This window comes from Frieseomelitta varia, unplaced genomic scaffold, assembly GCF_011392965.1.
Source record: "Frieseomelitta varia isolate USP_RPSP 00005682 unplaced genomic scaffold, Fvar_1.2 scaffold_364, whole genome shotgun sequence".
In the NCBI taxonomy this organism is placed as follows: Eukaryota; Metazoa; Arthropoda; class Insecta; order Hymenoptera; family Apidae; genus Frieseomelitta; species Frieseomelitta varia.
In genome coordinates, this window is record NW_025110106.1 from 1 (window position 1) to 14,564 (window position 14,564).

Genomic DNA, 14,564 nt, shown 5'->3' on the forward strand with positions numbered 1-14,564 from the left:
AAAAAAAAAAAAAGGAAGAAAGAAAGAAAACAAACAACATCCCTCGAACGATTTGCTCTAACGAATCAATCGTTTCTGTTGCAGGACCGTCGCCAGATTTCAGCAGGCACACGTTGGTTAGACCGCGTGTTTATCACGGCAGGACCAGGCGGCAGATCTCCTCGACCAAAGAGAATGTAAGTTGCATTACACTATGTGGTTTCGCTAAACGATGTGATTCGTTTATTTGCAATGACCAGCTGAATATCTCCGCAATTTTCTGTTGCACAAAAATACTCGCGAGGACGAAATTCTAGTATTTTAAGAGACAAATTATATATTTTTCTCTAATGGTCGTTTATTTACCAGATTCTGGATGAATCACGTCGTTATTGTATTTTTTTAAATTAAATAGAAAATTTTAATTGAAATAATTCTTTAGAATTAAATTAAATTTAAATTTTTAAATTAAACCTGCATTTGTTTTTTGGATATTCTTGTTGAGCGTGATCCCATTTAGTTGGTCCATGTATTGTTCATTATTTATTCGTTATATTATCTAGAATTATAATATATATTTTATACAACAGGATGTATATAGTATATACACATATATATATGTATTTATGTATGTATTTAATTCTTTTAAACGAGATATTTAATTGATATCAATTCAGTGTATGTTTCTTTAAATAGACTGCGGATCTTTGTGCATTTATTGTAAAAAATCATGAACATTGCGCAGAGTGAATGTAATATGAAATATCGTATGAAATATGAAAACAGTAGTGCTACTTTCTTAGTTATATCAGAAATGGGAATATAATTTACATCCAGTTTACAAATTTATTAGGCATAACTTGTAAATCTAAGAACATTTCATGCCTGCTACCAACAGTCCATTACTTATAATTGATTCAATAGTAAAAGTGTATCGTGCGAATAATAACGAACCGTATTGTATATCATTTCCTTTTCAGCCGCGTTCACAGTTGTGAAATCACTCTATTTACATTCCAATATACATACGCACAATTATTATCATAATAATAGGAAGCATTATTTTATCGCCACGCTACAGTACAGTGGGTTGCAAAAACTTACTATCCGCATATGCACTACACTTTCTAATGAATTTTAATCAAATTCTATTGTGCGTTCGTAGTACATATCAAGTTAATAAATCAGTACAGAATTTAATATACTCTAGCTTGATTGAAAGATCGGGCAGCGATATTTGGCACAATAAAATTAATTGTTATTTAATAAAGTTGAACAAATTGTAAATTAAATAAGTGTCGATTTACCGAAATTTCATCAAATTGCAGAATGTACGTTGAAAACTTTGGAATTTCCTTGGAATTTTCACGATATTAATAAAACATATAAGCCAAACACTAAATTTTCAGTCATTATTATATTTCCAACACGTACGTTCTACTTGAAAATAATATATTATATATGTAAAATTGTACAACAAAAATATATAAAATATTTATAATATATTATTTTCAAGTTTTTGTTGTATTATTTTATATATTATAATATATATAGTATAGTATATATAGTTTTATTTTATTTTATATATTATAATATATATAGTATAGTATAGTATTATAATATATATAGTTTTATTTTTTTACTATATATATTATAATATATATAGTATAGTATAGTATTATAATATATATAGTTTTTAATATATATTATTTTTTTACTATATATATTATAATATATATAGTTTTATTTTATTTTATTTATATATATATATATATATATATATATATAAAATAATTTGCCACTCTATATAATCTAGGAACAAACAAGATTAGCACCAATTCGCAAATTTAAATAAACAGTAGCTCCTCCTTTCCTCAGATATTTGACTTCCATACATTCTACTTAAAAATAAATATAAAAAAAAAAAAAAAAAAAAAACACAGGTTTGCCACTCTATATAATCAAGGAACAGGCAAGATTAGAGCACCCATAAACAGTAGCTTTTCTTTCCCTCAAAAAATTTGACGCTCTCGTTCGACGTTCTCCACGAAAACCCTTCAATTTGCAATTGTTCATACAAAATTAGTGCTCGATTGGTCAAGTATAACATCCACTTTTTTCACCCACTGTCTGTTGGCACATCTCAATGAGCATCGTAGTTGGAGCGGGTCCGCGAGAAGCGAGAAGAGTCACTGGTCTGCATCGAACCTTGCCGGCAACAATCTCGCCGTGAATTATTGCGCGTTGTTTCAGCGCAAAGTAAAAGCAGAAATGCGGCGTGGAATTAGCAGACGGTCCCCGGCTTGAAATGCTAGGCACGCCGTGTCGTCGACGGTGCAACAATTTCGATGCAAATGTCGCGCCGCGCCGCGAATACGGAACGCAAGCCACAGGCAGCGTTAACTGTGCGACCTACCTGTCGCGTGGCCGTCTCTCGAGAGGTCGACGGTGTGTATTCTCTTTAGTCGATGACACATGCCGTTTTACCGCGATAATTCTCGTCCGTCACGGAGTTCTGGATCACTGGCTCCGAGATAGACGTTCCGAAGGAAGTGTTTTGTTACCGTGGTTATTTTTAAGCCGATGAATCCTCTTCTTCGCGCGAGATACGCCGGGGGACAAAATAAACGAGGCGTCCCCTCAAAAAGTATTTTTGACGCGAGTTACACGCGAGGAAGGCTGGTTTTTTTTTGTGTCCGAGGCACGACCGAAATAATCGTCTCGGATGGCGTCTCGATCGAATGATAAATTTTCTACCGGCGAGGGGGAGGGAAGGGAGAAGTTTCGGAATGTTTGAAGCAAACCTCAAACAAGCGTAGAATGCATATATAGTAATATAGAGATTAAATATATAGTAAATATAGAGGTAATAATATAGTAAATATAGAGGTAATATATGTAAACAAAGAGATTATGATTCTGTAGACTGAATGTATTCATAAGTAATTTATATTCCCATGTTTCCAAGAGAGCAGGACTGCAGTTCCTATATTTCATATTATATTCATTCTGTAATGTTTAAGATTTTCATGCGTAAACGTTTCATTTGAAAAGGGAGGAAATTAAACGGACGATACGTTGTCACATGAGTATGGACGTCGATCATGATGTCTTTGTCCGCCAGTGCTGAGAAACAAAAGTCGTCAGATTGCTCAATGTGCTTCTTTGACAACTGATGATATTACTAGTGGCTGATTAGAGCTAAATTAAATACGATTAAAATAAATAAAACGAAATAGATCAGAAATAAAACAAATGCAAATACTAGTGGCTGATTGGGTCTAAATTAAATACGAATAAAATAAAATAAAATAATAGGATAAAAATAAATACGATGTTACTAGTAGTTGATTAGAAATAAATTAAATGCGAGTAAAATGAAATAGATCAGAAACGAAATAAATGCAAGTGCAAATAGTAGCTGATTGGAAATAAATTAAATACGAATAAAATAAAATAGGATAAAAATATTACTAGTGATTAGAAATCAATTAAATACGAATAAAATAAATAAAAGGAAATAGATCAGGAATAAAACAAATACAAATACTAGTGGCTGATTGGAACTAAATTAAATACGAATAAAATAAAATAAAATAATAGGATAAAAATAAATACGATGTTACTAGTAGTTTATGATTAGAAATAAATTAAATGCGAGTAAAATAAATAAAATGAAATAGATCAGGAATAAAATAAATGCAAATGCAAATAGTAGCTGATTAGAAATAAATTAAATACGAATAAAATGAAATAGATCAGGAATAAAATAAACACAAATGCGAATAGTAGCTGATTGGAAATAAATTAAATGCCAATAAAATAAAACAGGATAAAAATAAATACCGATATCGCTGACAGTTGATTAGAAGTGAATTAAATGACGAATAAAATAAAACAAATACGAATAACGTCCGTATTTATATAAATAAAGGTACGAATCCGCGTCCAATGATATCTCACTTCACAATTAGACTAACAATAAGCAAAGATTATCAAAACTTCCGACAGATATCGGCCGCACGCCACGAAAGTGTTTTGACTTCAACTTTTCGGACCTGTTACGCGAGATCCGATTAATCTCGCGTGAGTGACAGCTGGTCGCGCGCGGAATTTGTAAAACGATTCGTGGGTAAAGAGGAACGAGACATGGGTAAAGCCGGCGCGAGAGGATGGTTAGAGCGGAAGCCATAGTCGGGGTGTCTGGTTGATCGAAACATCCACGTGCACCGCACGGTTCGAGAGTTACAGCGGATTCGACGTTACACGCGATTCCGGTGTTTCTTGTCGAGCAGAACGATACGCGCGGCTGAAGGTAAACACAGCCAATAGCAACCAGGAGCAAAGTTTGACCGATGTTCTGCCTCAGAGAGAGAGAGAGAGAGAATTGCTACTACTTGGATGCACGTGCACGTTGCCTCGGTGTTTGCCGCCAGTTTGGAAACATTAGCATAGACAGTCGAGATAAATAAATGGCATGATACGCAAACATGACTGCGAGGCTGTTAGCCGTATTCCGTTTGACTCCTCGTGCGTTACCAATTGGTTGAAAATGACCGAAAAAGAAAGGATCGTGAGGATCGACACTTTCAGTTTTTCTAATTTCACAAAGGAAAGTGATAATCTCTCAGTTTCGTTAACTGAGCTCTGAAACCTGAGTTCGTTTCTCTTCAAACATGTCTTTACAACTTACAAGGGGAAGGGGTAAAGGCGCGAGAATTGTCGAATTCGAACGTCTCTAAAAAAAACATTTATAATAGAAAATATTATTTCACAAGGGAAATTCGATTACGATAAAATAGGAAATACAGGGTGGTCACTCAAAGACTGAATGACACAAAACAAAAATAACTTTTACAAACGCATGTTTTTTAAATTTTTTATTATCTTATTTGGAAATATAATTAATATATTATATTTATACTATACCTATATGCTATTAATACATTAATAGTATATTATTATGTTATATTATAATATAGTATATTATATTAATATGTTATATTTATAATTATACTGTACTATTAATATACCAATATTATATTATTATTAATATATTATAATATAGTGTATTATATTAATATGTTATACTTACATTATACTATTAATATATTATACTTATAAATATATTATAATATATTTATTTGAATTAAAATTTTTTTTTTTTGTATAAATTTTTCAAACCTTTCAGTTTTTCAATTCCAAGACTGAATGACACAAAACAAAAATAACTTTCACAAACACATGTTTTTTTTTAAATTTTTTATTATTTTATTTAGACACATAATTAATATATTATACTATACTATTAATGTATTAATAGTATATTATTATTATTATATTAATATATTATAATATAGTATATTATTATATTAATATGTTATACTTTTACTATACTATTAATATATTATATTTATAAATATATTACAATATATTTATTATATTTATATATAATTAATATACATCTATTTGAACTAAAATTTTTTTTTCTGAATTTTTCAAATCCTTTAGTGTTTCTAACCCAAACCCTAACTCTAGATACAATACAATTATCCTTTCTCCGTGTTTACAACACGACACATAGAATTCCATTGTAGAACCGTAGAAACAGTGAAATTCGTCCATTCTCAGCGGAAACGATCGTTTCAATCGAGAAAGCCAACGTCCCAGGCAAGAATTGCTCTGGTAGACTCAAAGTGGTCGAAAGTCGTTTCGGAAAGGGAGAAGAAGACAGAAAGGAGCGGAGAAAAACGCGTGGAAATTGAAGGAAAAACGACTCGGTGCTTCGCCGAGGCATTAGACGAATCGTTCCTCTGTTGCCTAATGCTAACAGACCCCAGAGGCAACAGCGATCTCGCGGCGTCAACGAAGTAAGGCAATTGACCTCGTTTCTCGTTATCACGGGGAAGAATGAAACGCTATCAGCGCGTCTGTCCGCGGCGACGAATCTAATTTCCTGCCGCGTAGGAAATACCATCATGGCAAGCCTCGTTCCGCGCAGTATCACGCAACAGTCCGCAACGTCGCCGCATTTTCCAATGGGAAGAATGGCTGGACGCGCGAGATTAGACTCAGCAGCAAGTTTGCTGATTATGTGGCACAACGGCTGACGACTTATGGCCCGTTTATCCTGCTTTCGCCACGGCCGGATTTCTATTTCGTGGCTATTATCGGCGATAATAGCTGTTCGTGGTAATTGACGGCAGTGAGTTGAAGTTAATGAGTCAAGAGACAGTCGTTTGCCAAGAGGACACAGTTTCCATCTTTGCGTCTGTTGATACAGTGTCCTGGATATTTCGATGTTCAACCGTTTGTTCCATGTCTGTGGAATTGAATTTTGTTATGGTGTCTGAAACTTGGCCCAGACTTGAGCCAGCTTTCGTTAGCGGAAACAAGTTAGAAACGAGTATCGATCTGTGCCTCGTCTTCAAGGACTGGACTAGGATTCGATATTCTTAATCGTTTTAGTATCACACGTTTTAGTGTATAAGACACGATCATGGCCGTCGTCACTTACATCGAAGCATCCTCGTCTAATTATTTCCTTTCCGATGAAACCTAAATGCGTGAATATAGGCATAGGTTTCTGCTTCATTGACTTTTGTCGTGTTGCTTGGCATTTTTTTTCGCGATTACGTCAAGAAAGCGCTATCGCGCCGCATAGCACTGTCGAGAATAATAGTTAAATAGCACGTCGAGAACTTTTTGTTCCAAAATTGTAATATTCTTCTCAATTTTAAGTATATCAAGTACATTATTTCACAAGTACTATGCCCGTATAATAAAAATGTGAATATAATGTCTTCTCGGTTTAAGTACATTGCAAACAAAACGAAATGGGCAAAGCAAATAATAAATTTATTACTTCTCAATAATTTCTATCCATATAATTCCATATCATCGTACCGACGAGTCTCAAAAAGAAAGCGACGAATTACTGTAAACGTCGCTCGTTATGGTCCGCAATCGGTTGCCAGCGCAAGTGATTAAGATTCAATTTGCGTCTGGACGAAGTTCGTCAGTCCAGTTAGGTATTTCGGACATCGAACGGTTGGAACGAAATGTCGAAGAATGATGAAAATAAACCGGTATCGGTATCGGTAGTCGCGAAGTCGAGACAAAGGATGCTCTTTGGTTAACTCACGGTGCATTCACGGTCGGTTTATCGAGCTCCGATGATCTCATCGACGATGCAGCGTACAAGGAAGAAAGGTGGAGGAAGAGGCAAAGAGGCAAAGAAAAAGAGATCGTGTAGATTCCCTTTATACGGTTCGCGAGTTCCCAACTGTAGAGGAAAATGGAGTAGTTCTTCTCCATCGTGGCCGGGCAACTAACGTCTTCATACGAGATGTTGGCGCTGATAGAAAATTCGTTATCTGCTAATTGAGCGAGTACATCCTTGCTCGTAAGTACCGAGGCATCTGCTGATTTCGTGCAAAGTGCGTTCATTAATCTAGATTATCTGGAAAATGATTGATCGACGAGAATTCTGAGAGATAACGTAGTGATTGTATGTTCTTCTAATGGGAACTGACAACGAAACACAGTTAAAGATCAATTAAATAAACGACATTTCAGTGGTTCATAAAAGTAGTACCTCCTTCTTTAAATGATATTAAACGAAAACTCTTTCGTGATAGTTATCGATTTATAGTAGCAATCGTAATATCTATTTATTTATATTATATATTATATTTTTATTATTATATTTTATATTATATATATTTATATTTTATTATATTATATTATATTTTATATTATAACATACTATACTATAATATTATATTTTATATTATAGTATATAAAATATTAGTATTATATAATTTTATATTATATCTATTTCGTATTTGTCGAGAACTTCCGTGAGCCACTGTATGAACAGAAATCTTAGGACAAGTACTATATCCGTATAATAAAAATACGAATATAAATTGTACACACAATATGCGACATAAATCAATTACAATGATTAATATACAATATAAATTATTACAATACAATATGAATTAATATACAATATAAATTATTACAATACAATATGAATTGCGTTTACAATAAATACAACGCGTACAATATAATTAAATACAAGAAATATAAAACATACTTTACATAATAAAGACTCTGTTGATACATTGTATCATAAAATATGCATACGCGATAGCCCACGTACTGAATAGTAAAGAGTAAAGTATAGACAAGCACTAAATGTTAGAAATAAAAATGTTGAAAAATTCCAAGATTTTTATGCATGTACTTCTGATTAGAAACTATCTGTGGCATATACACGTGAATCTTTTGATACATTGTATTAAAGAAAATGAACACATCTATCGTTGTATAGATGGTATAGTAAAAAAAAAATATATATATACGAAACATTAAACTAACTTTTGAAATACAAATACAGTAGATTAGTGTAGCATGTGATTTAACATGGATGAAAGTTTATCTAAGCCACCTTGTAAATGTTCTGATATTAACGAACAAACGTGCCAATCCACCTTGAACCGGTAGTAAATAAACTGGTTCGAAGCTGCTGATACGTGCTACATAGTCACTCGCAGTTACACTCAATTGTACCCTAACTGCAAACATCTTCTTTCACGCGGTAATTATTCATATATGCTGCGCAACAGCGTCGAACATGAACAGGTTCTCTCTGACAATTGAATAGCCTCGTGGCCGCGAAGAGACTGTAAAAGTGGCGGAGGAACAGCGAGGCCCGGGGCACAATGGGGGGAAATTTCCTGGTAGATTACGTTAATCATTACCAGAGGCGAGACGCGGCCCCTTTGCCAGTATCAGCGGCCGTTAGGATGCGGAAACGCCAGTTTCCTTATTCCTCTGTGTTCTTCTAACCTAGTCGTGCGCCGTGCCGAGATTAAAAGATGCCTTTCATTCTATGCAGCAGGCCACAAAGGGGCCCCACTGTAACGTTACGTATTATGTACATTGTGCTGGCACGCTCGATCGTTAGAACGAAATATCCAAGAAAGCCCATCAATTCGAACAATTAATCGTGTCTTTCGCACGTGGATTATTGCAGGTTATAACAGTTAGCAATTGGCCGGCCGCGGGTTCGCGTGTTCGAGTTATTTTCGTTGATCCTAACGTTGATCTCTCGTGCTATATACGTCGAGAATATTTGGTCCAAATATTGCAGTATTCTTTCAGTCTTGAGTATATTGAAATATAAAAAACGTAAATATAAAAATATTGAGATATAAAATGTAAAAATAATAAAATATATAAATACTGAAATGTTGAAATATAAAATGTAGGAATAATAAAATATATAAATATAAAAATATTGAAATATAAAATGTAGAAATATAAAATGTAAAAATAATAAAATATATAAATATTGAAATATAAAACGTAAAAATAATAAAATATATAAATATAAAAATATTGAAATGTAAAACGTAAAAATAATAAAATATAAAAATATAAAAATATTGAAATGTAAAACGTAAAAATAATAAAATATAAAAATATAAAAATATTGAAATGTAAAATATAAAAATATAAAAATATTGAAATGTAAAATATAAAAATATAAAAATATTGAAATGTAAAATATAAAAATATAAAAATATTGAAATGTAAAATATAAAAATATAAAAATATTGAAATGTAAAATATAAAAATATAAAAATATTGAAATGTAAAATATAAAAATATAAAAATATTGAAATGTAAAATATAAAAATAATAAAATATATAAATATAAAAATATAACACAGACAAAGCAAATAATAAATTTATTACCTCTTAGTAATTTGTATCCAGTGATATACCGATGACTTCAAAGAGAAGATGAATTATTGTATACGGTTTGGTCACTCGTTATGGTCCGCGAACCAATTGCCAGCGCAAGAGGTTAACCCTTTCTCTGACCCCTTGTGCTTTCAATTTGGTAACCACATTCAGGATTGTACGTGCACGGTAATTGCCACCTCTCACGTTCAGGTGTTTATTTCGGAAATTCGGCGCAATAAATTTTGGGTTTGTTGTACAGTAGATACGCTTACTCTGCCATTATATATAAATACGTTGTCGAGTGAGAGAATGAAAAACGTCTAGAGGTAGATGAACGACGAACTCGTAGGCAGCGATCAAATTCTTTGACTATAAATGGACATGTTATTTTTTTTTTTTTTTTTTGTTTTATTTTTTTGTCTTATCGCTGTTCTACATTTTGCATCTTTTGCGAGACTGCCTGAAATTTTATAGTGGCGAGCTTCGATGTTTTCTTTTCGTTTCTCAACGTTCTTTGTGTTCTTCGCTTGAAAATGCACGAAACTGATGTATAAAATATTCAAAATACTTTTCATAACATTCAGTAAGGAAAAGCAATTTCCTGTCTAAAATAGCTTGTATAAATATTCAAAGTCTAGTAACGAAATGTCGTAGGACAATATTTGAATAAAATTTACCTTTCCTTTTATTCTGAATACAATTCACTTTCTCTTTTATTATTTTAATAAACTGCCACTTTGTTTGCCAGATATTTTCTTTTATCTTTACGTGTGTTTTTTGTTTATAATGTACATATACTACGATGTATTTAGATTAGTATGCTAAATTATAAATTAAATTAAATTATTTGTGTAATTATGTGTCCAGTCAGTAGAAGTAGATAGATAGTAGAAGATTGATAGAATCTTCTACGTTACGTCACAGCCTGAGATCTTTATACGCCAAACATTTTATTCGAGATATAAAGAGCGAAAGTGGAGCAACCCTAATATTCAACAAATTGAGTAATTTGCTGTTTAAAATAAACGTGAGCATAAAACATTCAGTGCAATAACATAATTTCGTAATACTGTGTCATCTAGGCCTGAAAAAAAATTAATTCCTCCACTCTTCTGCGATAATAATATACAGAGTTCATTGGTAATTACGACTTATTGGTATAAATAGCTTATTGAAACAAATGAACGCTATAAACTCGTGTTCAGAATAAATAATAGCTTAGTCCACATTTGCTCTCAATGCATCGTTTTATAGCAATAAAACGGGGAGTCGAATAAAAAGGCTTCTTATTCCCACGTGATGACTAAATTTTATTGTTGTCGATAAAAATACACATAAACGTGAGGAAAAAATACACGCATAGAGATTTGTTTCACCTTCGAGTATGTCACTTTGGATATTTTACGTTTACATTTTTGCAATGTTATTTTCGTATATTTCAATCTTAAATTATTTTTAACTTATTCCTTATGATATTTATGACATGTCCGCTGGCAATATGGTTTTCCCACTAGCGTGTCTAGCATTGTAGATCTTTCATTTCCTCGCTTGATTTTTCATTTAGTTTCGAGTATCGTGAAACGTCTGAAGAAATTCTGACGCATCTGCTACAGTCTCTCAGCTTAACGTACGAACGAAACTTTAGCCAAAACTTTTGCAGTAAGAGCACACAATTCGCGAAATTAAACAATGAAATTCTCGCATTCTGTGTGGAATAATGTTGGCGGAGGGTCATTTTTAAAGTATTATATTTCCAAGTGCGGAGTGGTCACTGAAAGAATGACACAAAACAAAAATAACTTTTACAAACACATGTTTTTTTTAAATATTTTATTATTTTATTTGGAAATATAATTAATATATTATACTTATACTATACTATACTATTGATATAGTATACTTATACTATACTATACTATTAATATATTGTACTTATACTATACTATACCATTAATATATTGTACTTATATTATAATAATAATATATTATATTAATATGTTATACTATTAATATATTATATATATATATTAATAGTATATTATTGTTATAATAATAATATATTATATTAATATGTTATACTATCAATATATTATAATACATTTATTATATTTATATATAATTAATATAAAAGTTGTGACTTCTTCAAACCTTTCAGTTTTTTAGTGGCCATCCTGTACAAGTTAAATAGCGACTTGAAAATATGAAAGTACGAAACAGAATTGACTCGGTGCCCTCTTTCCAATGGTTAACTACCGATAAATCAGGATAAAACGGTAATATACTCCCCCCCCCCCCGCCCTCCATGCACTTAATTCCAAACGATGAACGAACAAATATATCGTAACGATTCCTTCACGGCAATCGACCCACCGGCGTGATTAAAATCGCGTAGCTTTGCGGATCATTAGCGTATTTAAACGACCAGACGCGCTGTCTCTGCAAATCACGCGCGCGCTCTACGAAGCCACCGACGTTTCGTAAAATTGAACAGAGGCGAAACGGAGTCAGCAGAATTTACGTCGATGGATAAATTCTTGGCTTGCACGCAAACCTCGCGTAAAATTCACGAACGTGAAAGTCAACTCGTTGGTCGGCGGTTGAACGCTGGGTGGTTAAACGAAGTATGCACCTACGGTGGAACGTCCTTTGAGGTGGAAACAATGGGATGGAACGGCGCTCATCGTGGCAGAAATATACTTTGGAAAAAGGATCGCTCGCGAGACCATCCGCGTTTCCACGGAAAACGGGAATGCAATCAAGGACAGAGCTTCGAAAGAAAGGCGGGGCATGAGGGTGGGGCCCTTTTGTTATTTCGTAAAAATTTTTTCCATAATTAATTTTTACTTATAAATTATAAGAACAGTACATAAATATAATTTAAGTATATCTTATCGTGGATAATTGTCAAATTAAACAACGAATTTCCCTAAATAGATTAAAACATTGTTTTAATGATTCAACATTTAATTATAAAAATTTTATTCTTGAATTAATATAATAGGCTGTCTAATTCTAGTTTTTATATATTTTAATATAAAAGTTTATGTTATTAAGATTAATTTAAATTTCACCTAAAATTAATAAATTTAATATAATTATTATATTAAAATATATAATATTACAATATATGAAAATTAAATTATTATATAAATATTATTTAATATTGATAAATTATATTTAATATAATTATGAAATTATTAATTAGGGAGTTTCCTTATTCTCGATAATCTGATCATAGCTACAATTACAGTGATTACTGTTAGATTATTAAAATTTAGAACGTTTGATTTTATTTTTCACCTTTTACGTTCTCTACGATAGAAATTCACTTACATTACATTCAAAAATAGCTTGCTGTGTTGTTCCCAATGATTCAGCCATATCCAATTAAAAGTTACAAAACGAACGTTACATTAACGCAATATTTCAATTGTTAATTAACTTTTAGTTAATTTACATCACTGAATTCTGCTTCTACTGATGGATGAAATGTTAATTAGTATTTTTTTGTTCTTCAAATTCCAATTAGATTGTACGAAACTCGAAGGGATTGGCTGTTGTCGTAGTAAATAACTTGGCCATTTCGTAGCGAAACAATTTTCTTTCTTTTCTTCTTCCCCTGAGAGAGAAACTTTCGAGGTGAAATGAAAAGCTACCATTCATACCATTCGAAGGTAACGGAATTTTTTCATTTTTCCAATTACTGGATTTCCAATTGCGGGAAGGATTCGCAAACTTTACCTATTTCCAAATCGCCGGAGAGTGATTCACTCTCTTAACGAGCTTTTGCAATCTCTCCCAAGGGTGGAATTTTTTTTCTCCTCCCCCCCTCCCCCCCTACGTACTGTTAATCGAATTTCCAAGTAAATTCAAAACCATCTGTTACCGGAAATACGAAATCTTTTTTTCAACCGATAAACTATACACTCGACCAAGTGTGTGTATTTTTACGAAAAAGAAAAAGTAAAGATAAAATTTGAACAGAATCATTGAATCGTTGCCTAGCACAAGATGAAGGACACTTTGAAAATTTATTGTAACAATTTTGCAACAGTATGTACGAATTTTGCGAAGTACAGTATTCATTGCTCTTGTCAAGTATAATTCTGTCTTCTAAAACTATGATATTTATATTCTCTGTCAATTGAAAGTCAACTTTCTTTTGATCCATCCATTTCCTGTTCCTACGACGAACCAACTGTACAAACAACTGTTTGTTTGTCACTGTACATACGTTACTACTCTTTTTCTAAAACTTTACATCAGGGTGTCCATAAATTCTCTATATACGTTACTACTCTTTTTCTAAAACTTTACATCAGGGTGTCCACAATGTCAAAAATTTATTACAAAGGCAAGTGATGCGATTGCCACCATTGATGAGGGTGTGCTACAGCGAACATGACAAGAAATCGAGTACTGTGCTTTCTTGATGTGCTTCGGGCAACTAATAGTAAATGAGGCAGAAAAAAAACTTAAATATATACCTCTCATTTTGTAATAATTTCCACTTATCTGTCTTTTCATTCGCCTTTGTAATAAATTTTTGAAATTGTAAAGGGACTTTATGAACACCCTAGTATATTTAGCTATGTACGTAATTCTAATCGCGAGCTGGTAAAAATTCCACGCTCTGTGTCTGAAACGAAGTATCAAAAATACATATATACACGTATCTGATACTGTGAGTTTCAGAAACAGTTATTTCATTCTTCATTGTATTTAAAAATGTAACACACTTCATCCCAAATTTAGATAAAGTAGACAGTTAATATAGTTTCCTTGCAAAAAAAAATGACTAATATTTTTTTCCCTATTTTAAC

The 14,564-nt window shown here is 32.3% G+C and overlaps 1 protein-coding gene across 1 annotated transcript in view; it reads left to right on the plus strand.

Moving 5' to 3' along the window:
* Positions 1–56: 56 nt before the first annotated feature.
* Positions 57–14,564, plus strand: part of LOC122530927 — a gene marked incomplete at its 5' end in the record, with an annotated part of 42,966 nt that continues 28,458 nt past the window's right edge. The window contains one exon of the mRNA XM_043658339.1: positions 57–176. Within this exon, the coding sequence (XP_043514274.1) occupies positions 57–176 (120 nt within the window). The remainder of the gene's footprint in view (positions 177–14,564) is intronic.